Source organism: Gallinula chloropus, assembly GCF_964237585.1.
Source record: "Gallinula chloropus genome assembly, chromosome: 14".
Classification (NCBI taxonomy): Eukaryota; Metazoa; Chordata; class Aves; order Gruiformes; family Rallidae; genus Gallinula; species Gallinula chloropus.
The window spans coordinates 2,817,603-2,843,215 of record NC_140099.1 but is presented as its reverse complement, the minus strand read 5'-3'; the positions used below and the strand labels follow the sequence as shown (position 1 = coordinate 2,843,215).

Sequence of the window (25,613 nt, the reverse complement as noted above, 5' to 3'; positions counted from 1 at the left end):
TAAAATATCACTTTAATCATGGGAACTATGTAAAAGGAAGGGTCAAAGTGGTTTCTCTGTTGTGTGAGTTGAATTGCAATTTAATTTTAGGGCAATATGGTAGGAGTTCATTGGAGCTCTTTAGGAGAGCCTCCTGGTTTAGGATGTGCCTCTCTTTCACCCTCTGTCTGAATGCACAAGTCTGGGAACAGATTCCTGGCCTGTGTCTTTATATAGTTTTATATAATGACAGAGTTCCTGTTTCACATTCAAAAGCATATAAACATTTCATTTTTAGCATTAGTGCCATTCCTTTGCTCAGGCTGATTGCTAAAAGCACCTGTAGGACCAAACAACAAGTTCCTTTTTTTAAATTCAGCATCTTTTGTGTGATGATGAAATGAAAATACTGTTGGCTGAAATGAAAACAAAACCCTGTATACTCTGAGCAACAACTTCTTCTTAAAGGATTCGACATCTTTATGATACTTGACAGAGTTAAGAACATCATGATTATTTTAGCATTAGCCTTCCTGGGACAACCCCATGTCACTGCTCCCTTGCTCATTTAACATTTAGGACAGATAAGGCTGGCAGTCCTGCAGTGGCAATGTTGTGCTAAGTGTGTTGGATCTTAATCAGGAATGAGATCTGAATTAATGGTGACACATGAGCCATGAATGATTAAGCAGAAGCCGCCTTCTTAAGATCTAACACTCTGCAGATAGTCTTGCAATGGTTTGTTTCATGGTGTCTTTTTTTTATCTGGTGTGGGGGAAAGAAAGCTTTGCTTTTATAACAGCACTCCTTCTGTTCTCATTTTACAGTAACCTCCCACTTTAAAAATACTTCCATGATCATTTCTGTTCTGCTCTTAGTTTTGAATTGTAGCAATTTTAAAATGCAGATTCAAACTGAGTTAAGCATGGCATGTTTCTAGAATATTTAGGAAAAGATGTTAAATAATTGATGGTATATTTAGAGAGAGATCTGGCAGTCTTATTCAAGCAGTCTGTGGCAACAGAGTACTTGTCTACCTGGGGTGCCTTAAGTCTTTACTTTCAGAGGAGTGTATGGTGGTGCTTTGAGGTACATTGAAGCAGATTTGCCTGGAGCATCAGCGTAGCTCCCAGTATTGGATGTCCAAGTGGATATTGCAGCTACTAGTGAGTTGGTGTGATGCTTTATGATTATTCCGGTGTTCTTAATCCCAAAAGGTCTGGAACATGCCAGCTTCTACTTGTGATTTCCACTAACTTTGTGCTCAGGGTGAGGCTAATGAACTTGAAAGGACCCAACAAAATGTGGTTTTAAGCAGCTCTCTCAGTTGCCCAAGATTATTAGGCAGCCCTGTGGTCTCTGTTGGTCCTCTTGGACTTGAGGTTCAGCGTATTGCAGTGTGTTGCAGCGTGGATATAGCACATCTTTTTTTCCATCTCATCCATCAGGTCTGGGCTTGGCTCTGAACTTGACTGTTCTTGGCTGCTCAGCAATACATAACACCAGGCTGGACACAATAGACTCTGAGTATGGGCTTAAGAGTACTTTACCCTGTTTACAATCTTGTGACTTTCTGTTTCAAGATTGATGCTGCAGTGGTGGCTTGGTGATGAGATTTGAATTCTGAAGGAATTCAGATTTCAGTTGACTGCAATTTCCACCTCACCCATAGCTACACCTTGGGCTCTGAAGAGGAGGCTCCTCCTGTGCTTTTGGTTATCTTCTTTGAAGCTCAGGCAATGGAGAGGAGTCAGCAGTTCTACCAATCGTAGATGTGACACAGGTTGGGCCTCCTCATGGGGTAGTGGAGCAGAGCAGGGGACCTAAGGCTGGAGGAAGCCTGTGAGCATGGGTTGCCATGCTCCATGATGTTAGACCGTCTCCTTCCTTTTCAGTTTGCTTTTGCAAAACTAAAAATACATCATATTGAAGCTGTGCTGAAAGAGCACGTGACAGTAAGAGTGGTGGTAAAGTTTGTGTTGCCCTTACTGTAGTGTAGCCTCAGCTGGCAGCTAAGCCCTCCCTTCCAGTGGGATGGGGAGCAGAATTGGAAGAAAAAGGTAAAAGTCATGGGTTGGGATAAGGACCATTTACTGGGACAGCAAAGGGAGAGGAAAATAACAGCACCAGTCCTTGGGTTAGATGAAGCAGGAGCTACACAGTGCAGTTTGCTCACCTGCCCTGATGCCCGGCCAGCCCCCTTTATTATATACTGAGCATGAGTCCTATGGTATGGAATAGCCCCTGGGTCAGCTGTCCTGGCTGTTTCCCCTCCCAGCCTCTGGTGAACATTAACTCTATCCCAGCTGAAAACTGGGACAGCACTGTTGAGGGAAGCCATTGTCATCCAGCCATCTTCACAGGATCTCAAACATCCACCATCACCAGTTTCATTCAGTGGGTAGGATGGGTTTGCTCCAGGGAGGTTGGAGCCTAGAGGTCATGGTACAGGGTCTGTCCCCACTGCTGCCCCATGGAAGAGAGACCATAGGGCCGTGCTACCGCTGCCTTGGCTGCTGACCCAGCTGAAGCCAGTTTTATTGGGTACAGCTTCATTTCTTGGGGAAGATAAAAGGAAGGAAGTGTTTCAGGGCTGAACTGCCAGAGGGCCTTGGAAAGTTTGGTGATGGAGCTCGGAATATGCTGCCTGGAGGGAAATGAATTTCAGCTGAGGCAGGAAGGCGATTATCTTGTCTTGCTCCTGAGAAAGGTACTTGAAGGAACTTATTTTCATGGCACCTCTGCAGAATGAGGAGGTGGGTTTTGCTCCTGGCTTCTCAGATCCCTAACTGTGGCAAGTAAATTGAAGTGAAAATTTTCTGAGTTGTTGGATGCCAAATCTGACCACTTGAAACTCTTTTTTGATAAGTATTATGACATAAGGACTTTCTGTTAAACACCTAATGAGCTGCTCCCTTTATTTGTGCTTGTGGGTACACCACAGCCCACTGCACTGGTTCCCTTGCTCACTGGCCATCCATCACAGGGGCAGGGACCAAACCTCATGCTGTCTTCATGGCCAGCTGTGACTTGGGCAGTAAGTAAACTACAGGTTATGTGTGGAGTAGGAGGGGAAAATGTACATTGAATAGGAATCCTTCATCCTGGGGGTGAATCTGGCAGTCAAGCACTTTATGATCAAGACTATAAAATAACCCATATCCACAAGGGAGTCTAATCAGGGTTTGTAGGCAGTTTCAGTTCTGTGGTTTCTAGTCTCTCCGAGGTTGACCTTGCAATCTGAGTAACATTTTATCTTTGTAGCACAGTGTGTGTCTGTGTGATAGCAACATGAAACCAAACAAGACTCAAGCCATGGTATCAATACAGAGCATTCCTCCTGATAGCTTATTTCACCTTTTTAAACCAATAAAGGTCCTGGGACAGATGGGCAAATTAGGTGAGCTCTCCATTTAGTCCTTGAAGTGATTCTCCTAGTTTATGGTGACAAGCTCAGATTTGCCATATGGCTGCACTTGCAGGACTTAACACTTTCATTATATGCCTGTGCCTGGCCTGTGTGGTGACAGAAGCTTTGCTGCATGTGTTGCAGCTGGGAGGGTGGCTTGGTGCAAATTCAAAAAGTCTCAGAAAGTTAATTCTCACGGGATAAAGTAACGCTCAAGGCATTAGCCTGCCTGGAAAGGACAACAGGTGACTTTGTGTTCAGCTCAAAAGGTACTCTTACCAGGGGAGGTTCTTGCGCTGAAGTCTCTCTTGATAGAGGGGGGAATGCAAACATACTGACAGCCAGAAAGGGAGCATTGTGCAGACTGTAAAAAATGGATGCATGGAATCTCTTGCTTTTGTTCTCCAAGCAGCACTCTGCCAGAAGAAACTGCTGCATGCTTGCACATACCCCCAAGTGAAGGCCTGAAACAGTAGGAGAGGGAGGGCACAGGCTTCACAGGGGTGGTAGACTGGTAGACAGCCAAAAACCTGTGGTGTGGGATTTACATCCCTGGTATGCTCTGGACCACCTCTCCCCAGCCATGCTTAATTGGCAAGAATTGCAAGGAACCATGCTGTGCACAGCTGTGTCCCTTAGTGTTTCCCTGCTGACACCCATCCTAACACCAGGCTTCGCTTCCCAGCCCCAGTGGGCACAAGTTTGCCTTCTGCACTGCTGTTTGCATTATGCCTGCTGGCAGACTGGAGGAGCACCCATGTGTCACGGGAGGGTGTCTGTGCTGCCTGGGGCTGTGCAAAGCTTTTGGATGGTGCTTCAGCCTTCATTAAAGCCACCAGCTTCATTGGGGCTGCCTGTGGCAGTTTTGGGTCTGCTGACTAGTCCCTACAGTAAGGAACATTGCATTTCTGTCCTCGTGGCCATCCTGCAGCTCTTGCCTCTGTTGTTAAGCTGTAGAAAAGGGACACTGTTTCTCAGCTGCTCTGATCATGGGCACGGTCTTACTTGGTGGGTCTGGTCCATGTTTTCACAAGTGTGAAAATACAGGGAAGGTTAACAAGGCCAAATGTGCCTTCTCATTCTGTTAAACGTGAATCCTCGGCAAGTAAGGTCTTCTCCCTGTGTTTGCAAGCTGACAGCCCACTTTGTGCAGGTTCAGGAATCTTAAACTGTTGGCTCCTTCCTTCCCACATAGAGCCTGGGACACTGAAGGTGTTTGCAGGTGGTTTCCTGCATACCCCCACTGAAATTCCCAAACAGCCTGAAGCTGCTCAGGTTGCAGCAAAAGGGGAAGGAGTCAAAGCTCTCCAGTGATACCACCTTAGGCTGTGCCAGGGACTGCATGGAGGTTCTACTGGAGAGCTCCAGTGAACCACCCTTTTCCTCCCTTCCACCCTGGCTGAGCTCCCCCCATTGCCACTCCAGCAGTAAGTTTGGGGAGCGAGCAAGTTCATACCACCTCTCAGCTGGTCCCTCTCTTTATTTTCCATGACATTGCTTACCCTGTGGCAGGGCAGATGATCAAACACGTGTCGGTGTCCTGTCCTACCCTCTCACAGCTGAGGCCGGGCAGCCCGCAGTCAGTGGGGGTGTGCTCTGAGCTCAAAGGTCTCTTCAAAAAATTTCCACAGATCAGCATTGCATGGCAAGGGAACCAAAACACACTGCTTTGAGGCCTCCAGGTAAATGATACAGCCGTGTTGAGCAGAATTATACTAGTTTGTAGCAGCACCACTGTAAAATCTTATTTGTGTAATTATTTTGATGCAAAAAACCCAATCTGGACAGTTGAAATGTCACTCATGAAGTGACATTCCTTCTCCCCTGTTCTCCTGGCTCCCTCTCCTTTAGGGATTACGCTTCTCTTCAGTGCAAAAGCTGTGACAGAGTTCATTATCCTATCAGGCAGGATGGTTGGGCTTATTTTGGATATGCAATGTGTGCTGAGGTGCACCGGGAGCGAGGAGGGGGGTGGGGGGAACTGGTTGTACAAGAGGAGTCCTTGTCCTCTGCACACTGTGCCCATTCCCAGTGTCTGCCTGCCACGCTGGGAGGGTTATTTCCCTGTTTTCTTAAACCCATTTGACATGGGTTTTTGAACCTCCCTGGACAGTGCTCAGGTTAAACTGTCAAAGTGGCTGAGCATGATTTACATGTGCCAACGCCTGAAGCTCTCTCACGGTGTGCAGTGACCGCCCAGGCACTTTTTATCCTGCCATATGCTGCATGTGAGCCATTGGCAAGCCAATACAGGTCTGCAGAAGATTACCTGAACGCTGCAACACCTGTGTGTGAGCACTGTTTTGAATCAGGGTATCTTTTAAGCTGGGCCCATTGCAAAGTACAAGAGATGTCAGAGGTTGTTGGGGTCTTTTAGATTAGTGGTGAGATTTGTTGGAGTTACTTTTTATTAGTAGTGGTTTTTCTGCTTCTGAGGGCATGTTGAATGGTGGCAGGTGAGTTCACATCAGGAAGTGAACTATGGATAGGTTGGCCTTTATTCAGTAAACAGTAAGTTTTGCCTGTTTGAACAAATAATTTGAGAATTAGACTTTGCAGAGAAAGAATTCAATCAGTGGTGGTGGCAGCTCCTTCCCCCCTCTGGGTAACTGAGAGGACCTCATTTCCCCTACTGCACTTGAACTTTTATTGCTGTTAATTCACTGGGTCAAATTAATTGGATGATAGGTCACCTGGATGTGGGGGGAGCTTTTGCCCCCAGGCTTGGTGGCTTGCACTGTGCACTCCCACCCTGCTCTGTGTTTTTCTTTTTGGAACAAACAGTCCCTTCAGGATGCATCTCAAAAGAGTTGATGAGGTCCCTTTCATGCAAAGAGCAGATAATTTCTGGGAATACTTGCATTGTGCAGAAATGCACCAGATGCAGAAATGCACCTGAGAATGACTGTTGCAAACGTAGGACTTTCATGTATGTGATTAGTCATTTTTCTTTGAGCTGTAGCCAGAGAAATGGCATTTCCCTGTGACTTCGGTGGAAGATGAGGGTGCCCAATGAGGGTGCTCAAATTTTCCATCATTTCACCTGTTGCTTCAGTATAGAACCCTTCACCCTGGGCTCTGTGTCTTCAACAAGAGCAGATCAGGCAATGTGGACGCCTGGACAAGGCTGCCTTCCTGTTTCTACACTGCACTAATGTGAACTTCTGTTAGGCTTATATTCTTCCCTGGCTGCTAAGTTTGAGTTTGAGATGAATGACTTAGATCACTAGGGGTGGCTGAATGATTGACAAATACCATATTCTATCCGGCATATGTAACAAATCAAATTCCTTAATTACAATGGTGTGTCTGTAATGGCAATTTCTAGAAAGTAAATCCAAGCTCACAGTACCACAGTGATGGTGTCTTTGAGACTGTTGGTTCTAGTAACACCAGCAAATAAACACCCTGTGTATTTGTTGTAATATCTGTAACTTGGATTTCAGAGAGATTGCTAAACCAAAATAATAGTTTGAGGAGCTGTTTTGGTGCAAAATACCTCACTTGGATTCCAAAAGTGTTCCTTCTTAGATTTACTGAATGTGCTGGCAGACATAAAGACATTTATGCAATAAATGGGAACTTCAAGGAAAGATCTGAGAGCAGTGGGGCAGTTTAGCAGATCCTCCTCTGCTGCATGGGGACAGATTTGTCAAAATGTACAAAGATGCTACTGGATAATTTGCGGGGCTGATCAGGGGGGTTGACAGGGGAAGATGCTGTAAAGGCTGGAAATAGAGAAAAGGTTGTCAGTAGTTTGAGAACTGGGCTGCAAACAGCTGTAGGAGAAGTAAATGGTCTCTGTGGTTCAGGTGCTTGTCTCCTGCACATCTCTCTAACCGCTGGCAATTCTCCCTCTTCAAGATTGTCTTTTTTTCATCTTTACCCACCAGAAGAGTGGCAGTGGCACACCTCTGCACAAGTCAGTGTTTGGAAGAGCTTTTAATGTCATCATGGTGCTGTAAGCTCTACAGCAGCCATTGTTCAGGCCTTCTCTCCTGTCAGCAATCGTTTGCCCAGGGTGCTGGACCTGTGGTTTGGGCAAATTCTGCCTCTGTAGGTGGAGCAATACTGTGTTAATTAGGGTGGCCCTGCTGGTTCCTGGAGAAGACACTGGCCATAATTCACAGCAGAAAAATCAAGATCCCGTTTTAGTTTAACTATAGCACGTTACAGTACCAACTGCCACTAGCAGATGAATGAAGCTACAAAAATTCAATCTGATATAGTTTAATTAAGGAATTCACACAAGACCTTCCTGAAGCTGTAGAGCAGAGACCTGCTGAGCCAGGTTAGGTGGGTTTTGACTAAAACATGGATCTGATTTACAGGCAACAGCTTGATGTGCCAGCAAGTGCTTCATTAAAGCCATGCCTGTCCTTGCCACCTGCTAACATCATTTCCACTGACTGCGGATCTCTGTAACAAAATGTTCTTCCTGGTTTGCTTAGGGTGAAGAAACTGAAGGAGACATTTGCATTTATACAACTACTGGACAAAAACATGAGTAACCTTCGCACCTGGCTGGCCCGGATTGAGTCTGAGCTTTCCAAGCCTGTTGTTTATGACATCTGTGATGACCAGGAAATTCAGAAGAGACTGGCAGAACAGCAGGTGGGAAATAGCTGCAGCCAGAGTCAATGAGCTAAAATGCTGCTGATTGCAATTGGTCCTGTTTTAAAATCACCTGTTTCTTTTCTTTAGTGAGGCCTCCTAACTGATTGCTTTTCGTGGCATGTTCCTGCCAAGATGTTACATGGAAAAATTTTGTTTGCTGTGATTTCAGTACTGTGTTGACTTACCCCACTTCTCCCTCCTGCCCTCCATCCAAGGAAAACACACAAAATGCAAACAAAACCATTTTACATTTGATAGTTTGCTCAGTTTAAGTACAGCAGGCTTCACAAGGGCCAGCAGAGCAAGCTTAGCAGAGAAGGATGTTTTAGCTTTGGAGAGTGGACTTGAGCAAACACACCTTTGACTGAGGCCTGATCTAGTAGGCAGGTTCTGAAGATCCCCTCAGGGTTGGGTGAGACGGTGCGTGAATCCTGCTGAGGCACAAGCATGAACAACCTGGTGGTGTTTGGTGTTGGCTGAGTGCACGTAGGCATTTGATGCGAAGCTTAATGTGAGCCAGCAATGTGCACTCATGTATGGCTGTTCTTCTCATCCTTCTCATCTCTCCTTGTGGGCTGTTCTTCCCATCCTTCTCATCTTCTCTCTTTATGGGGTGTTCTTCCCATCCTTCTCATCTTCTCTCTTTATAGCTGCTGCTTTTGCATCTAAGCAAAGATCGCTGAGTGGCCCAGACCTGAGGGCTCTGTTTGCTGCTGTTTGATATGGCTCTCCATCCACTGAGGTAGCAGACATCACAGCAAGGTCCATCCACCTGCTGGCCACACAATTAATGTACCCCAGGATGTCACTGTCCTTGGCCACAAGGGCACATTGCTGACTCATGGATAGCTCATTGTCCACCAGGACTTCCAGGTCCATCTCTGCCAAGCTGCTTCCCATCACGTCAACCCCTGACCTGTTCTGGTGCATGGGGTTTTTCCTCCCTAGGTGCAGGAGCCTACACTTGTCTTTGTTGAACTTCATTTGGTTCCTCTCCACCCAGTTCTCCAGCCTGTCCAGGTCTTGCTGAATGGCAGCAAAGCCTTCTGGTATATTCAGCCACTCCTCTAAGTTTAGTATCTTCAGCAGATTTGCTGAGGGTGCACTCTGTCCCTTCATTCATGTCACTATGAATATGCTGAACAAGACCAGCCCCAGTACTGACCCGTGGGGCACAGTGCTAAGCTACAGGCTTCCAGCTAAACTGTGCCACTTAGCACAACCCTTGGAACTTTGCCATTCAGCCAGTTCTCAACTCTTCTAACTCACACTTCCTAAGCTTGCCTACAAGGATGCTATGGGAGGCACTGTCAAGAGCCCTGCGGAAGTTGAGGTAGACAACATCCAGTACCCTCCCCTCATCCAGTCCCCTCCCCTCATCCAGTCATGGCCTCATAGAAGGCTATCGAATTGGTCAAGCATGATCACGCTCTGGTGAATCTGTGCTGACTGCTCCTGATAAATGTCTTCTCTTCCACATGTTTACTGATGACCCCTAGAATAAGCTGCTCCATCGCCTTTCTAGGAATGGATGTGTGGCTGACTGGCCTGCAGTTTCCTGGGTCCCCCCTTCTTAACCTCTTGGAAGACTGTGGTGACATTGGCTTTTCTCCAGTCCTCCAGCATCTCTCCTGTTATCCATGACCTTTCAAAGACAATGGACAGTGGCTTAGCAGTAACCTCTGCCAGCTCCTTCAGCACTCATGGGTGTATCCCATCGGGGCCCATGGACTTGTGGGTGTCAAGTTTTCCTAAATGTTCTCTAACCCAATCCTCCTCAACCAAGGAAAGGTCTTCCTTTCTCCACACTTCATCTCTTACCTCCAGGGTCTGGGATTCCTGATGCCCAGCCTTAGAAGTAAAGACTGAAGCAAAGGCAGCATTCAGCAGCTCTGACTTCTTTGTGTCCTCAGTCACCAGGCACCCACCTCATTAAGCAGCGAGTCACATAAATGGTCGTGTAAACAGCACAGAAATATTTTCTCCCCACCCCAAGCCTTTGCATTCTCAAAGGCTATGTTAAATTGCCAGGCAGAGAAGAACGTGGGGCATAAAGGAATTGTGTCCAAACTAATTTATTTTTCTTATGAGTATTCAATCTTCAGCTTGCTGTAAGAGCCATCGTTTGCTGCTCAGAGCTCCTTACTGCTTCTGTTGTTTTGATTCTGTTTCAAACACAGACCTCTGGGTGCATCTAGACTCCTTCTACTGTAACCTTTTAGCAGGCTGAGTGTGAGAAGACTGTGCTGACTAAAAAGACCACAGTTTAAAAAAAAAAGCCTCTTTTGATGTGCAATGACAAGTAAAAAGATCTTTCCTGGGTTTATCTGAACAATTCTTTCAGGAGTAGAGTGATGGTGAGAAAGATGCCCTACAGGCTTCTTTTATTTGACACCCATGGCTGGAAAAACTTTACCTGTTCAGTCTTGAATGACTTTTAAGAGCCTTGTGCATCCACAGAGAAGTTTTATGGCATGCTTGTTCAGTTAAAGGATGAAGATTGAATCATGAACAATATTTTAAGATTGCAGAGCTGCTTTGCTAACGCAGAAGTCTGGCAGCCTGTAGTCTGTTTAAGCTCTGTGCTATGCTGTGCAGAGTTGAAGGAAAAGCACTTAGTTGGGCTCGATGTATGTTCCTAGTGCTGTGACTTCGTTTGATGTGTTTGTCTCACTGTAATACACTCAGGTCATTTGGAATAACAGCTTGGGAAACAGCAAGGATTCTGCTTCGGGTTATTCTGCAAACCCAGGCACGACCAAAAGTAATGAGAACTTGTCAGCAACATTACATAGTATGAGTGGACTCGTAATCTGTGGTCCAAAGTCTCGTTTTCAATAATACAGCTGTAAATCCAGTGTAATTTAATGAATTCAGGAGAGACTCTCCAGGTACCTGTAGTGGGGTAGAGCCTGCTCTCAGGCACAGAGCCTGTGCTAAAAAGGCACTGGTGCTTCTTGCTTAGAAAATATCGGAGTCCTTAATGAGCTGTCAAAAGTTATGTTGGTTCTGGCAGTCTCTCACCTGTGTAAAGATTGTGGCTTCTAAGCACCTTAAAGGTGTATGTTACCACAAATCCCACAAGGCAAATTTTGGCTGCTTTTGGCTCAGCCCTTTCAGATACCCACGTAACACCACTGAAGGCTGCCAGTGGGTGATACTCGGGTCCTTGCAGCAGCTTGTTGACTACTGAGATCTTCCTTCAACTCTTTTGTATTTACTACAGGCTGCATCTGTTTGGTTCTTGTTTCAGTTTTGTAAGTCTACAGCAAAACCAATTCTGCTTTATGAATTCACTGAAGCCAGTTCTACCATCTAAAGGGAGTTACTGTTTATTGCTGTCAGTTAAACATTTATTTGCGTTGGTGGTTCTAGTGTTATTCAAGGAAAAGTCTCCATATCCCCCAGTAGGGAAGCCAGAAATGGGTTGAAAAAATGGAAATGTAGTGGACATTGTCATTTCATTAATATTTACAATTGGTAGTGTTGTACAGAGCTGCCTTTTCAGTAAGAAACATTTTCTTTTTCTGTTACTCCATAATGTTGATTTTAGGAGTAGTTACAGGTAGAGAATGAACCCAGACTGTGATGGAGATGCAGGCTTTGGAGAAGAAACCTGTATTATTGTCATAGACAAAAGGTCTTTAAAACAGTCTGTCAAAATAGGAGCTCTACAAGAGGGAACAAGGAAAGTAACAGAGCTACCTGTGTGCTGTGTTCCTGTGTTTCATGAGGCCAGCTTGTGTTCATATAGTCAGCAAAGCACATGAACTGTGCCACGAGTTCTCTGTGAAGTCTTAAGGAGTGATGAGCTGATAGGAGGCACTGTCAAAATTAAGTATGTGTGTCCTGGTTCTGGCCAGGCCAGAGTTATCTCCCCAAGCAGTTAGCTGAGGTGAGCTGAGTTAACCCAGCTGAGCTGTTTCCACACCACCTGACATCACTCCCCCATAAAAGGGGCTTGTTTGGGGAGGGATGCTCCTGGGTGCCTTGCCTCCAGAGCTACCCCGAGTGTGAGTGTGGCCCAGGAATTGTGTTGGTCCTTGTGTCAAGCAGCACCCTCTAATGTCATCACCGGGTGTGAGTGTAACTGGCTGTTACTGTTCTACTTTCACGGTGCTTTTGTCAGTAAGCTGTCCTTGTCCTAGCCCATGGAGACTGTTTCTTTCTCCTCTGGGAGTGAGGGAGCAGGGTGTGGTGCTCAGACACTGGTTGGGGCTGAACCACCACAAAGTGTTTGTTATGTGTAAGGTTTGTGTTTTGATAGCACGTCAAAACTGTCCAGACTGTTAATGAGAAGATTGAGCTTTCACTAAAAAAACAAAGCTGGACAGTCATTTTTGCATGGCAGTTCTGTCCTGACCTGTCAGCCTGTCATCAGCACAACCCATCCTGCAAGTCTGTGTTCTAAAGTTAAGCTTTTCCTGACACACAAATTGCTCTTTCCCCATCCTCTGCAGCATTTTGAAAGGGTATGTCCAAAGTCTAGCCACGCGTCTTTCCTTGTGCTCAAGCTATTCTCTTGCCATTGGCAGGATCTGCAACGAGACATAGAGCAACACACTGCGGGAGTGGAATCTGTCTTTAATATCTGTGAAGTCCTGCTACGCGATTCAGATGCGTGTGCTAATGAGACGGAGTGTGATTCCATCCAGCAGACGAGCAGGAGTCTGGACAGACGTTGGAGAAATATCTGCGCCATGTCTATGGAAAGACGAATGAAGTAAGTCCCTTGCCCTTCCTAAAGCAGCCTCTGGCAGCATTCAGAAGAAACAGTGGAGCTTTTGCCACAACCTGAATTTTGAAAAGGAAAACAAATAATCCTAAATGAATAGTTACCTTGTGCTGAACCCTTTCCATTTTGGCATCTCCCTCTCAGAATTGAGGAAACCTGGCGCCTATGGCAGAGGTTTCTGGAAGACTATTCTCGCTTTGAAGACTGGCTGAGTAAATCTGAAATGACTGCAGCTAAGCCTAATTCTTCAGAGGTTTTGTACACACATGCAAAGGAGGAGCTGAAGAAATTTGAGGTGAATTTTTCAGCTTTGCTTTTTTTTTTTTTTTATGCTCAGCAGTAGGTTGAATGGTCAGACTGTGAAATGTTATTGTGTGTGTGAAATGCCCGGGTACCTGGAAGACACCAACCTACCAGTAGAGTTTCAGAGAACATAAATTATTTGGCCTGTGTGTGGCTGCTCAGGTATCTTGCTGATTTATTTGTCTCCAGGTTATTTTTAATGTGGAGACTCCAATGCTCTGAACTGACAAGATGCTGGAAATAAGTTAAAAGATTTGATTTTTATAGGCAGGAGACCTTTGTGGGTTGTATTTAGTGTTTTTTTTCTTTCCATTTCCTAATGAGCTAAGTCTGAGCAGGCTATTTAAAATCGAAGTCCTTCTCCAGGCTTAATTTTGGAAGTTTAAGTGTAGTTTGCAGTTTTTAAAGGGTGAGCATCTTGATGTATGCTATCATGCTTCCTCTTACTGGCAAGGGGACTAAGTTCCTGGGTGTGCCTTGCAGGCATTCCAGAGGCAAATTCATGAGCGGCTCACTCAGTTGGAGCTGATCAATAAGCAGTACAGGCGCCTCGCCCGCGAGAACCGCACGGACTCAGCCAGCAAGTTGAAGCAGATGGTACACGAAGGCAACCAGCGCTGGGATAACCTCCAGAAGCGAGTCGCTGCCATTCTGAGGAGACTCAAGGTGATTGCGTGGTGGGGGGAGAGCGTGAGGAACACTGGCAAGTTTCTGTATGAATTACTCAAGGGCAAAACATCTACCAGAGCAACCCTCTTGTGTTGGTTGGTGTCTTGTGTCACCAGTGCAGGAGAGCAGCGCTGGAGAGGCCACCAAATATGTGGCATAAATACGCCCTTAGAGATGGGTCCTTGGTACTTCAGGAAGCGTAAGGAAAGCACGGGTACAAATTCTGGAAGGGGTGATCTCTGGGCCAATACTCTGTGCTGTGCCATGGGGGAAGCTTGTCACTACCTGGTTTTTAAATGCAGCAGTACTGCAAGCAGTTGACAGGGAAAACTATTAGATCCCAAAAGTCAGTGGGGAGGCTGTGAGAGCGCTGGTGGGGTTTGATCTGTGCAGTTGGGAAGGGGTGTGTTGTGTTGTATAATCCCCTTCCCCAACAGTAAATCCAGCCAGGAGAACGGGGGCACTGCAGCTGTCTGTGTGATAGCTGCGATGGGAGATGGCAGCAGAGGGAGCTCCCCCTGGCTTCCAAGCCAAATGGTGCATTAATTACACTGGCGTGGTCACCCATGATCCAGCTTCTCTATTATTTCACTGGTTTTAATGTCATAGTTACTTTAGAGATTAGAAGTTTAATTAACTTCCTTTGTCTGCCTTCTAAATTTAGAACGAATTAGATGTTAAAACTGAGTCTGAACAACTGTTACACTGGTATAACGATGTAGGAAAAGGTATACAGTGTGGAAGCAGGAATATAATTTTAGAGAAGCATCTTGCCTTGCTGAAGTTTTATTCCCTGTCCCATATGATTAGTGAACTATCGTAGGACGCTTTGTTTCAGCATCACTACAGGAAGGGGATGGGTTTTGTACAAGGCATGCTGGCATTTGTGCCATGAAGGTGAACAGCAGTTTTGAAACAAGACACTGTTTTCTGAGGGCTCCTGTGACCATCTTTTTTTAGTAGCTGAAGTCTTGTAACACTGGCTCCCTTCTTCCTATTCAGCACTTCACCAATCGGAGGGATGAGTTTGAGGGGACGAGGGAAAGCATCCTGGTTTGGCTCACAGAAATGGACCTCCAGCTGACAAATGTGGAGCACTTCTCAAAAAGCAACTTCGATGACAAAATGCGCCAGTTAAATGTACGTATCCTTATGAAACAGTTGTCTAATGCAATTGGTCTCCTCTCTCTTGACAGGATCGTCTATTTTTTTGGAGCTTCACAATAGCTAACAGATCTCTGTAGGGCTGGATTTGTTTTAAGGACCAGTAAATTGTTAAGTCTTGAAGCCAGAATCACAATTAAACTGCACAGTATTTAAATTCAGATTCACTGTTCAAGCTCAGTTCTAGTCTACCATTTGCTCCTTATACCAAATGTCAGCAACAGTGATACCAGGCCTGGAAAGGAGCACGTGGAGGTTAACAGTAGAAGCTGCATTCCTTACTTCAGATGTTTGTTGATGAGAACTTTTTGAATTGGCATTAGGGTAGGATCTCTCCTCCAGGTGCGTTCTTTGTAGCTGGGACTTCCAAACAGAAATAAGACAGGATGCATATGAATCTGAATACCAAACTAGTTTTTTCTTACCTACTCATACACTTGTTTCTCCTTTCCCACTGCACTGTCAATTGGTTTGGGATGTAGATTTACTGGTTTTAGGCTGGAGGCCCAACCAGGCAGGTGTCTTTGTTGCTGAGACAAAGATTGAGTGTATCCAAGCGAAAAATGAACTGATTAGCTGAACTGTGGTATCGTGATCCCCTGCGGGCTCAGGACACTGCAATGATACTGATGTGCACACAGGTGGAAAATGCCACTTCATTGGAACTGTAATACTGCTCATAAAACAAACCTCTGGACCGCTTGGGAAAAAAGATATTTGCCAAATGAAATGAGACAACGTCAGTTGTTGCTTTTCTTTCACTACGGTTGGCGGGAAAAGGACAAACCTCAGGCTACACAAAGGCGGCAGAAGTAATTGTTTTCTCTTATGTTTCAAATAGGGGTTCCAGCAGGAAATAACACTAAACACAAATAAGATTGATCAGCTAATTGTTTTTGGGGAGCAGTTGATTCAGAAGAGTGAGCCTTTGGATGCTACCCTGATTGAAGACGAATTGGAAGAACTTCACAGATACTGTCAGGAAGTGTTTGGGCGAGTTGCCCGGTTCCATCAAAGACTGACTTCAAGGCATCCTGTAAGAAGCAACAGTTTAGATCTTTGGCAAGATTTTGATATTTAAACTGCAATATTCATTGCTTATCCCTAGAAGCTTGACTGAGTGGTTTGAGCTCAAAAGGGTCTGGAGCTCCTTCATAATTGTGCCAGCTTTGCTAAGTCTTTGTCACCAGTCTTGTCTCCTCAAGCCTCTCATACTTGGTTTCCATCTGCACAGTCTGGATAATAGCATGGAAGTAATTCACATGGTTAATACTGAGATAGTAGTGGCTGGAGGGCTGTGTGGCTCAATCATTAGCTCATGAAGTGGTGTAGATCTATTGTAGATCTTACTGATATGCAAAATTATTTCTTTTTAGGGATTGGATGATGAAAAAGAGACCTCTGGAAATGAGACAGATCTGCAAGACTCCAGAGAAATCCAGATTGACCCCAGGCATAAGAATGCCATTTGTGACGGGCCTTCTTCAGCACAGTCTCTTAGCCACCTTGTGCCCCCTACTCAAGGCCATGAAAGATCAGGCTGTGAAACCCCCGTCAGTGTTGACTCCATCCCACTCGAGTGGGATCACACAGGTGATGTGGGAGGTTCTTCCTCTCATGAAGATGAAGAAGAAGGAAAATACTACAGTGCTCTGTCAGGTGAGAACCAATTGCCACCTGTTTGTTTTGACATGGACAACTGCAGGCTGTTCCTGTGTGGGGAGGGAGGGGGATTGAGGTCTTGCTTCCGTGTTGTTGGTTTCCAAGTCATCTTAATAGAGTCTTATCTCGTAGATGTCTTGATGAACAGAATGGTATTGTCTACTTCTTAAGAATTTTTGAGGAAAAGAGCACCGACAATTTTTGTTGTTTGTCTTTGCTGTCCCTCATTGTTTCAGTTGGTTTTAATAGTTGGAAAATACTGACTAGTGAGGAAAATGTCGTTATTCTTTTTTCAGATGTAGAAATCACTGAAAATCCTGAGGCTTATCTTAAAATGACCACAAATACTTTGAAAGCATCTTCTGGTAGGCACCTGCTAATGCATGTGTCTGAACATGGCAATCTCCCTGTGCTGCACGCTATATTCCTCAACCTCTCTCATACGTAACGTCTGACTTCTGCCTTGTGTGGACACCATGTCTCATCCTGTCATGGTGTTCTTATGCTGCAGTGTTCACATGTACATTACAAAGCAGTCGAGAACATACCATTTAGATTTTGCCTAGTCAGTGCCAAGGTGGTTAAGGTGCATTTCATTGTCTAGATCCAAATACTTTTGGTACTTTCTTGGTGATTTGCTCTGGGTAGTATCACTTTTTCTGTTGTGCTGATGTTGTGTAATTCCTGAAGGAAATTCCACAAGTATTTTTGGGGGTTTGGGCATGATAGAACCACTTGTGTCCTGTCTATTAACTCCAGAACAAACGTTACGTAAATCAGGACACGTCTTTACTTGACCCCACTGAAACGCACTGTAGATGTGTCATAGTTTTGTTGGGATGCAAACTCTCCAAAAACACAGTGCAGCCTTTGTATTTTTTGAATACTCCTACCTGCATTCAGGCATTTTCCAGAAGAACACAGAATGCCCCATAATAACTGCATGGCTCTCATCTCATTCCCTTTGAAACACTATTGATGTTTTGCAAATGTGCATGATTTGCAAGGAAAGCTGCAAAACTGTCATTTTTATGCCATAACTTGATGCCATTTTATTCATAGCGCTTTCTAACTTAATACAAAGCAACATGTTCCTTGTGGAGGTGGGATTTTGCACTCATGGTTTATGGTTTCTGTTTTCAGTTTCAGAAGCTCATCCTTGGTGTTCTCCAGATAGCCCAGTCTTCAGGAAACACCGATACAATCAGGCAGAGATGGTTGGAAATGTGCTGTCTGGTCCAGAGACAAGCACTCCCTATAAGCAAGACTATGTGAGTTGGAGGCTCTGTGGGCACTGAACTGTATTACAGAGTCTGTTTGTTGTTCCTGTGTAACTCCCATCCTCTTCCAGTATCAAGAAAAAATAGTAGTGGCAGGAGAATGTTCACTTTATGCAATCATCTCAGACGTGATTTCTGGTGGCTCAGGTCACCACTGGGAGTCTCTATCCACTCACTAGAAAAGCTTCTTTAAAGCCATTCCAAGCAATGGTGTTAGGCTCCTAATCAGAGTCAGTGTCTGGAGGAACTTACTTCCTCTATTGTCATAGGACAAATTGAGGAGAATTTAACAGCCTTCCCCCAGTGTCAATATTGTCCCTTGATAGTTACTGACATGTCTACCTTTCCTAAGCAGACTGACTTCAAGGGGGCTTTTTAGCATGCATCCCAATATTGAATCTGCTCCTGGGTGCTAAAACCGTACCAAAATGGCTATTGTTCATTGGTACCTCAGTCTTGGTGGCTTTGCCAGCAGCTGCCAGGCTGGCTGGATCTGGACCAGTTGTCAGCACTCTCTCAGGTCCTGTTCTCTGGCTGGTTTTGTCATCATTAATCCAGGCTTAGAGCCTTCGAGTCGATATTGCCAAGACCCAGAATCCAGCAAAGAGCAAGTGTCCACTGTCTGGTCCATGTAGTGCAAAAGCAGTTGATCTGCCACGTCCAGTCTTGCAACAATTAGCACTGCTGTGGTCTCTGTGTGTTAATGAGAAGGTGCAGAGAGCCAGTGTACACTCAGCAAAGCTTCAGAAGCCCAGGGCTAAACCTGACTTGCAAGGGCTCAGCGGCAGCCCAGCCACCCCAGTAACACAAATTTGACCTCTGACAACTTAACCTGCAGGGCTCACCCACCAAAATGCCATTGCAGGTGAAGCAGCTCAGCTCTGCCAGCGACACCAGCATCAACAAGGAGAAAGACATGCCTGCTGACATGAGCGATGAAGAACCCCGAGATGAGCGAGACCTTGTGACTGCAGGAGCTGCGGACAAGCAGCCAGGTATGGAGCATCTGAAGACAGAAGGTGTTTGGACAGCAGCAGTACATGGCAGCAATTATGTGGCCATGGGTAGATTCCCTCTGTTTTACAAATTCTTCACCTGGCATAAGATGTCTGTTGTTCTATCATTTGCAGGCATTATTGAGGGGTGGGAACTCATCCAAGCTCAGGACCTCAGAACCAAATTTAGGATGAAACAGAAATTGCAGCAGTGGCAGCAGCTGAACTCAGATCTCAGCGACATCTCTGCTTGGCTTGATAAAACTGAGCAAGAGCTGAAAGAGCTGCAAGAAGTAAAACCTCCAACCAGCATGAAGGCGTTGGGACAAACAGTCAAGAACCTGAAAGTAAGTTATGGCATACTGAGGTGTGGGATTTCAGGATGCTGATGCTCCTGATCAGTGTCTTTGTGCTTCTGGGATCTGTGTGGAACGTGAGTGCTAATACAGTGTGTGTGTGCCACAGAGGAGCTGAGCTCATTTCAACTTGGCAATCATTTAAGAAAAAAAAAACCCAAATTTAAAAAAAAAAAAAAACAACACCCCCCCCCCAAAAAAAGCTTTCATTGAATAGAATGTATTCATTAATGATGCAGTCTGCTAGTCTACTGCCACACAATAGAACCCCTACAACGTTTGTCATCATGTGTGGCCATGTTGCCTGCATGACTCAGCTTCCATAAATTAGGACGAAGTCAGGTCTACAGTTTGAACCAGTAGGTTCCCAGGCTACAGGCAAGTGCTGGGTCCCTAGGACTTAGGACTTGGGTTGCACTCTGAGACAGCAAGTGTTCCTCCTAACACTCATGGGAATAGAAAATCCCTGCATGCTCTCCCTTCTGCCAGTGACCTTATAGGGAGCCACTTAAATGCTGAGGCTATTGGTCACTTTGGTATCACACTTGGGATGATGCTCATAAGGAACGTGCTGTAGGACAGAGGAGGGATTTCTGAGGCAAGTTCAGAGAGTGCTTAAAGTTACACGTCCTGAAGTAGCCAACCTGGCTTAGGCACCAAACCCTAGGGAAGGTTTGGTGATGCCTTGTGACTGGAGGGAGGTGCTTCCCTTCAGCCTGGAGCTGGCTGTCAGACTTCAAGGAGCAGAGCTTTACTACTTCTGTCCTAGGCATTTCTTAAGAGGAGTCCAGCTGGCTGTAAATCCCCTTTTCAGACAGCCTGGCTTTCTGTGGGTGTCTAAAAGAGCCAGCACGTTCTAAGACATGAATTACAAGAGATGTCATGGTATCACAATTGCCTTGGATTAGGATAAGGCCAGTCTGGCTGCAGACTGGCTTACTGGCGTTGAGGAGTCTGGACTGGACCCTTTGTATTGTCTGATACTGAAAGAAAGTTTGTTGCTTGAAGGAGGGAGAGAGGGTTCTTTGTTGGGTTAAATGTAATTTACACCAGCAGTTTTCGACAAGTGGGACGTGGTTCTTGAGAACATACAGGCTGACACTCCTAGTTACAAAGGCTGCTAAGAAAAGCAACCTGAGCTGTGTTGATTGCAGGACTCATCCTGCAGCTGTTCCCTTTCTACTGCAAGAGAAAGGTACCCTTGAAAAAGACTGAGTACCCTTGATTGAAACTGTAAACTTCTTGAGGGTAGGAGGCGTTGTTTGGCAATGATTTAAAAAAAACACCCAAAACTTTAAAAGAAAAGAAAGAAAAGGCTCTACCTTCACATGCAGGTGGTTGGGGAATACAACCTGACTTCACAAATTGCATGTTATTTCCCCCTGCAATGTTAAGGGAGAGGACGGGGTCGGGGGGGTGGGCGCATTTGGAGGGAACTTCATGAGTCAGAAATAGGGGCTGATAAACTCTGACTAGAGAGAAGCAGAAGAATTTGTCATCACAGGGTGACCTGATGTGGGACCAGGAGCCCAGAGGTGATAGGGAATCTCCATCCAGCTAGATACTCAAAATTTGACGGGATGGGGCCCTAAGGAACCAGCTCATAGTTTGAAGTTGGCCCTACTTGGAGGAGGATGGGAGTAAAGATCTCTGGCTGTCCCTTTCAGCATAACTGTAGGATTCTGAGGCAGCAAAACCTTTATAAATCAAGAGGAAGTGTAATGTTACAACCTATGGGAATATTTCTCCAAATGTCAGGAAGAGAGACAGCTCAGAATAATGAAGGGCAGATGTGGGTTAAGCCATAATGCCTGTGATTTAGGGATATATACAGAACAGACAAGACTTCTTCAAAATGAAGTATTTTACTTTGAAAGAAATAACATAAAGGCCACCTCTTTTTAATTATTCCTTATCAGGATCGAAAGAGCCACCAGATTGCAACAGCTTTCCCCAATACCTGTGATGCTTTTGAGGGTCTTGTTTTCTTGTAAATAACCAACAAGATTTTCATCATCCATGGAGGCTCCTAATCCTCTGTTTCTTCCAGGACATGCTTAAAGCATTTGATAATTACAAGACAGTGCTGCTTTCCATTAACCTGAGCAGCAAAGAATTCCAGAAAGCAGATAGCAGAGAGTTCAAAGAGCTTCAGAACAAGCTGCGGAAGGTGAACTTGCATTGGGAGAAAGAAACTCGTGCATTGGACAACTTGAGGAAAGGTTTACAAGAAGCCCTACTGCATTGCAAGGTGCGTGCCACATGCTGGCTTATACAGGAAAGCTCCTCTTTAGGGTGCTACTGTGGGGTAAATAAGGGTAGAGGGGCAATTCCTGCACATCAGTGGAACAGTAAGCAGAATACAAGACTTAATTTCTTTATTAACTTGACTCTGTTGGGTTTAAAGAATTCAGTAAAACTAACATTGAACTAGGTAACATCTTTGTTGGCTTTGTGTATTCTCAGCTGTTCATTTTGTCTGTAGACAAAGGCAGGTGAAAGCACTGCAAAAGTGTTTTCTCTCTTATGTGCAAATCTTTTTGTTTCTCCAGGCCTTCCATGCCCAGACCCAAAACCTAATCCTGTGGTTGGCGCGTGCCGAGAGCCAGCGTAATAAGGCACAAATCACAGATCCCAATGCTGACCTCAGTACAGTACTGGAATGCCAAAGGGCACTAATGGTGAGTGTACTCTTATCTTCAGCACCTCAGCTCTAACACTGAGTCAGTAGCTCTCACCACAAAATTAAAACCAGTAAGTTTCTTTCTCAAGATGGCTGCAGCCTGTCCTTGAACCGGCTCTATTCAGGCACCTGGCTGGCTTCTGAACTGGACTAAGATTGCCTGTAAGAGGCGATTTTTTCCTGTAATTATGCATCATAATTGAGTTCCTTATGGCAGCTTGTATGCTGGAATGAGACTTCCAATTTCCAAGATTTCATGTCTTTTCTAGATGGATTAATTACTGCTAGGTCTATTTCTAAATGTTAGCTCATGTAAGCAGGTACAACCAGTCTTTTCAAGAGAACTTCATTTTGTGTGTAGCTGTAGTAGGCATTCCTATGTATTGCAGATTCTCAGGCAGGTTGAGTTGTTCTTTAACACCTTCCAGTGTTCCTCCTTTTGTGAGGACATCCCTGAAGTTGAGAGTAACAGACTGTTGCACTGTTTTTTGTTTGTTTGTTCCAAGCAACTGGAGAAAGAGCTGATGGAACAACAGCTGAAAGTAAACTCACTGGAGGAACTCACTGCTTATCTGCTGATTAAATCCGATGGTGAATACATTGAAGCCGATGAGAAGGTCCATGTAATTGGAAGAAAACTGAGACACCTTATTGAACAAGTCTCAGATGACTTAAAAGCAATACAAGGGAATCTGGTGAGTCAGTTTAAATACTTGTTTGTGGGGTTTTCTTACTGAAAAGTAGTAACATACTAGGAGTAAAGGTATATATTAGAGACTGACTTAACACTGAAGTACTTCCGCCTTCACAAGCTGAAAAAAACCCCCAACCAAACAATTAATTTGCTATAGGAAAAAATTCAGCACTGTGAGGCTTGTAAAGTATTGAAAGGGATTTCCCAGAGAAGCTGTGTGGCCTCCACCCTCGAGGGGTTTGAAGAACAGGCAGGATAAAACTTTGAGTAAGGCCTCTGGTCTGGTCTCCTAGCTGACCTTGCTTTGAGCAGGAGGCTAGGCCAGATGAACTCGCTGAAGTCTCTCCCACTCTGAATTGCCCTGTGAGCCCCATACCACGTGCAAGGGTAGGAGTGTGTAAGGAACACAGAGGAGTTGCAGTTCATAGCAGTACAGAGGCTATCCTGAGAGCTGTCAGGTATTTTCAAGTGAACACCTGTACACACCAGTTCCATCATCCTTCCTTCAGGCTGTGCATAGTGGTGTTTAACTCCAGCCGGCAGCTAAGCCCCATGTGGCCGCTCACTCATTGCCCCCCGTGGGATGGGGGAGAGAATCAGAAGAGTAAAAGTGAGAAACTCGTGGGTTAACACCAAGACAGTTTAATAGGTAAAGCAGTAACAAAAACTTCCCTGGGATACCAGCACTCTTCCCAGACAAATGCAAACACAGCCCCATAAGAGCTGCTGTGAGAAAATTACCTCTGTCCCAGCCAAAGGCTCGTGTGTTGTGAGTTTTCCTTCTGCATTTTTAAGAGGAAGGTGTGGTTCTCTTTTAGGATACCAGAGAATGTCGCCTGGTTCCAGGTGACTTGGGCTCCCAAGTCTATAATCCTGCCACAACCCAACCCAGCCCTGCTGTGAAGAAGGCAAGTATTTGTTTCTCACCTCTTACTGTCAGTATACCGCATATTTGGACACATTTAGCCTGCAAGTTCCTCAAATGTAGTCATTTTTCCTTTTAGATGCATGTGCCTTATTACAGAATTTACAACAGGAGTTTAAAGTCTACAGCTGTTTTTTTTGACAGAGAAATTCCTTGTAGTTTCTGAAACACTAAAAACTGTTTCTCTCAACAGAGGCGCATGAAGAGAACTTCAGTTGGCAGGACCAGCAGCAGCTCAAGGTATTACTTTATGTTTGATCTCTTGAAGGATAGTGAAAACAGCAGAGACGAGCAGAGTGCCAGCAGAAACCTGGGTGGCTGTTCCTCCTAGGTTGGCATACTAGTGGAGGGGATTTCTGCCCACCTGTAGTGTCTCCTCCACCTACCAGCTCCGGGCTGCACCTTGGTGAATGGTTTCCTTGCACAGTCCTGCTCCTAGACCTCTTCACCTTGTGCAACCCTGGCTTGTCTTCACTCTTGAGAAGATATTTTCTTGTGCCGAGCAGGGGAACAGTTTAGTTTTAAATCTTCCTTCCATTCCACTGGCATACCTGGAGAAAGAAAGTTGCAACTTGAAGCCACGTGTTACAGACAGACCAAGGACAAAGGGAGAACTTTGGAAGGGGGAGAGGGAGTTAAACAGCTTGTTTAATTTAAATTCTAAAGTGCCTTTTCTGTTTTTTCTTTAAATTTTCAGAGATGAAAGCCATCTTCAACCTGTTCAAGCAGTTTCCCGCCCGCCTTCCTTCTTCTGCCGTGTCCTACGAGCAGCTTTACCTTTCCAGTTCATTCTACTGCTCCTACTTCTGGCGTGCATGGTTCCCTTCTGTGAGGAAGCCTACAGCGGCACCAAGGCCAACAACTTTGCCCGTTCTTTCCATCCCATGCTGCACTACACCAACGGGCCTCCGCCATTTTAGGAAGCAGTCTGTTTCTCTTCAGTTAAACCAAAATATTAATCTAAATAATGCCTCGTGTGTACAGCCTCTTTTCTTGTCCCAGGGTGTGAGTTGACTTTCACAGCACAAAATGTATATCTTGATGGAATTCCAGCATTTTTGTACAGAAAACAACCTTTTTCTATCGATTTTTAAACCATAAGCGACACACTTTCTACTTTGATGCTGCAATAGATACATTTTTATAGGTGCAGATCTCTTGAGCTGGCAGGGGGATTGAATACTGAGTGATTGGATGTGGATCCTACACGACAGCAATCTTAAACACAGCAGTCTGTCTCAGGTTAGCACAGCGAACAAGCCCTTGAAGAAACACTGGGGTGTGTCTGGTGGGGAGTGACCATTCAGATGTTCCCACAGCACTGACCCTTCCATCCCTGTGTAAGTCAACTTCTTTGCGTGCTTCTAAGGCCCTCTGGCAGTTCAGCCCTGAAACACTTCCTTCCTTTTATCTTCCCCAAGAAATGAAGCTGTACCCAATAAAACTGGCTTCAGCTGGGTCAGCAGCCAAGGCAGCGGTAGCACGGCCCTATGGTCTCTCTTCCATGGGGCAGCAGTGGGGACAGACCCTGTACCTTGACCTGTAGGCTCCAACCTCCCTGGAGCAAACCCATCCTACCCACTGAATGAAACTGGTGATGGTGGATGTTTGAGATCCTGTGAAGATGGCTGGATGACAATGGCTTCCCTCAACAGTGCTGTCCCATTTTTCAGCTGGGATAGAGTTAATGTTCACCAGAGGCTGGGAGGGGACACAGCCAGGACAGCTGACCCAGGGGCTATTCCATACCATAGGACTCATGCTCAGTATATAATAAAGGGGGCTGGCCGGGCATCAGGGCAGGTGAGCAAACTGCACTGTGTAGCTCCTGCTTCATCTAACCCAAGGACTGGTGCTGTTATTTTCCTCTCCCTTTGCTGTCCCAGTAAATGGTCCTTATCCCAACCCATGACTTTTACCTTTTTCTTCCAATTCTGCTCCCCATCCCACTGGAAGGGAGGGCTCAGCTGCCAGCTGAGGCTACACTACAGTAAGGGCAACACACACTTTACCACCACTCTTACTGTCACGTGCTCTTTCAGCACAGCTTCAATACGATGTATTTTTAGTTTTGCAAAAGCAAACTGAAAAGGAGACGGTCTAACATCATGGAGCATGTCAACCCATGCTCACAGGCTTCCT

The 25,613-nt window shown here is 45.4% G+C and overlaps 1 protein-coding gene across 1 annotated transcript in view; it reads left to right on the top strand.

Moving 5' to 3' along the window:
• LOC311197002 (nesprin-2-like) overlaps positions 1-24,571 on the top strand; it is a gene marked incomplete at its 5' end in the record, with an annotated part of 65,206 nt that extends 40,635 nt beyond the window's left edge. The window contains 17 exons of the mRNA XM_084270690.1: positions 7,840-8,002; positions 12,541-12,728; positions 12,885-13,035; positions 13,527-13,709; positions 14,715-14,852; positions 15,718-15,912; positions 16,253-16,535; positions 16,835-16,903; positions 17,682-17,809; positions 18,684-18,813; positions 18,949-19,160; positions 21,220-21,420; positions 21,722-21,850; positions 22,359-22,547; positions 23,365-23,454; positions 23,665-23,711; positions 24,169-24,571. Coding sequence (XP_084126816.1) covers positions 7,840-8,002; positions 12,541-12,728; positions 12,885-13,035; positions 13,527-13,709; positions 14,715-14,852; positions 15,718-15,912; positions 16,253-16,535; positions 16,835-16,903; positions 17,682-17,809; positions 18,684-18,813; positions 18,949-19,160; positions 21,220-21,420; positions 21,722-21,850; positions 22,359-22,547; positions 23,365-23,454; positions 23,665-23,711; positions 24,169-24,391 — 2,719 coding nt within the window. The 3' untranslated portion in view covers positions 24,392-24,571. The remainder of the gene's footprint in view (positions 1-7,839; positions 8,003-12,540; positions 12,729-12,884; positions 13,036-13,526; positions 13,710-14,714; positions 14,853-15,717; positions 15,913-16,252; positions 16,536-16,834; positions 16,904-17,681; positions 17,810-18,683; positions 18,814-18,948; positions 19,161-21,219; positions 21,421-21,721; positions 21,851-22,358; positions 22,548-23,364; positions 23,455-23,664; positions 23,712-24,168) is intronic.
• Positions 24,572-25,613: the final 1,042 nt, after the last annotated feature.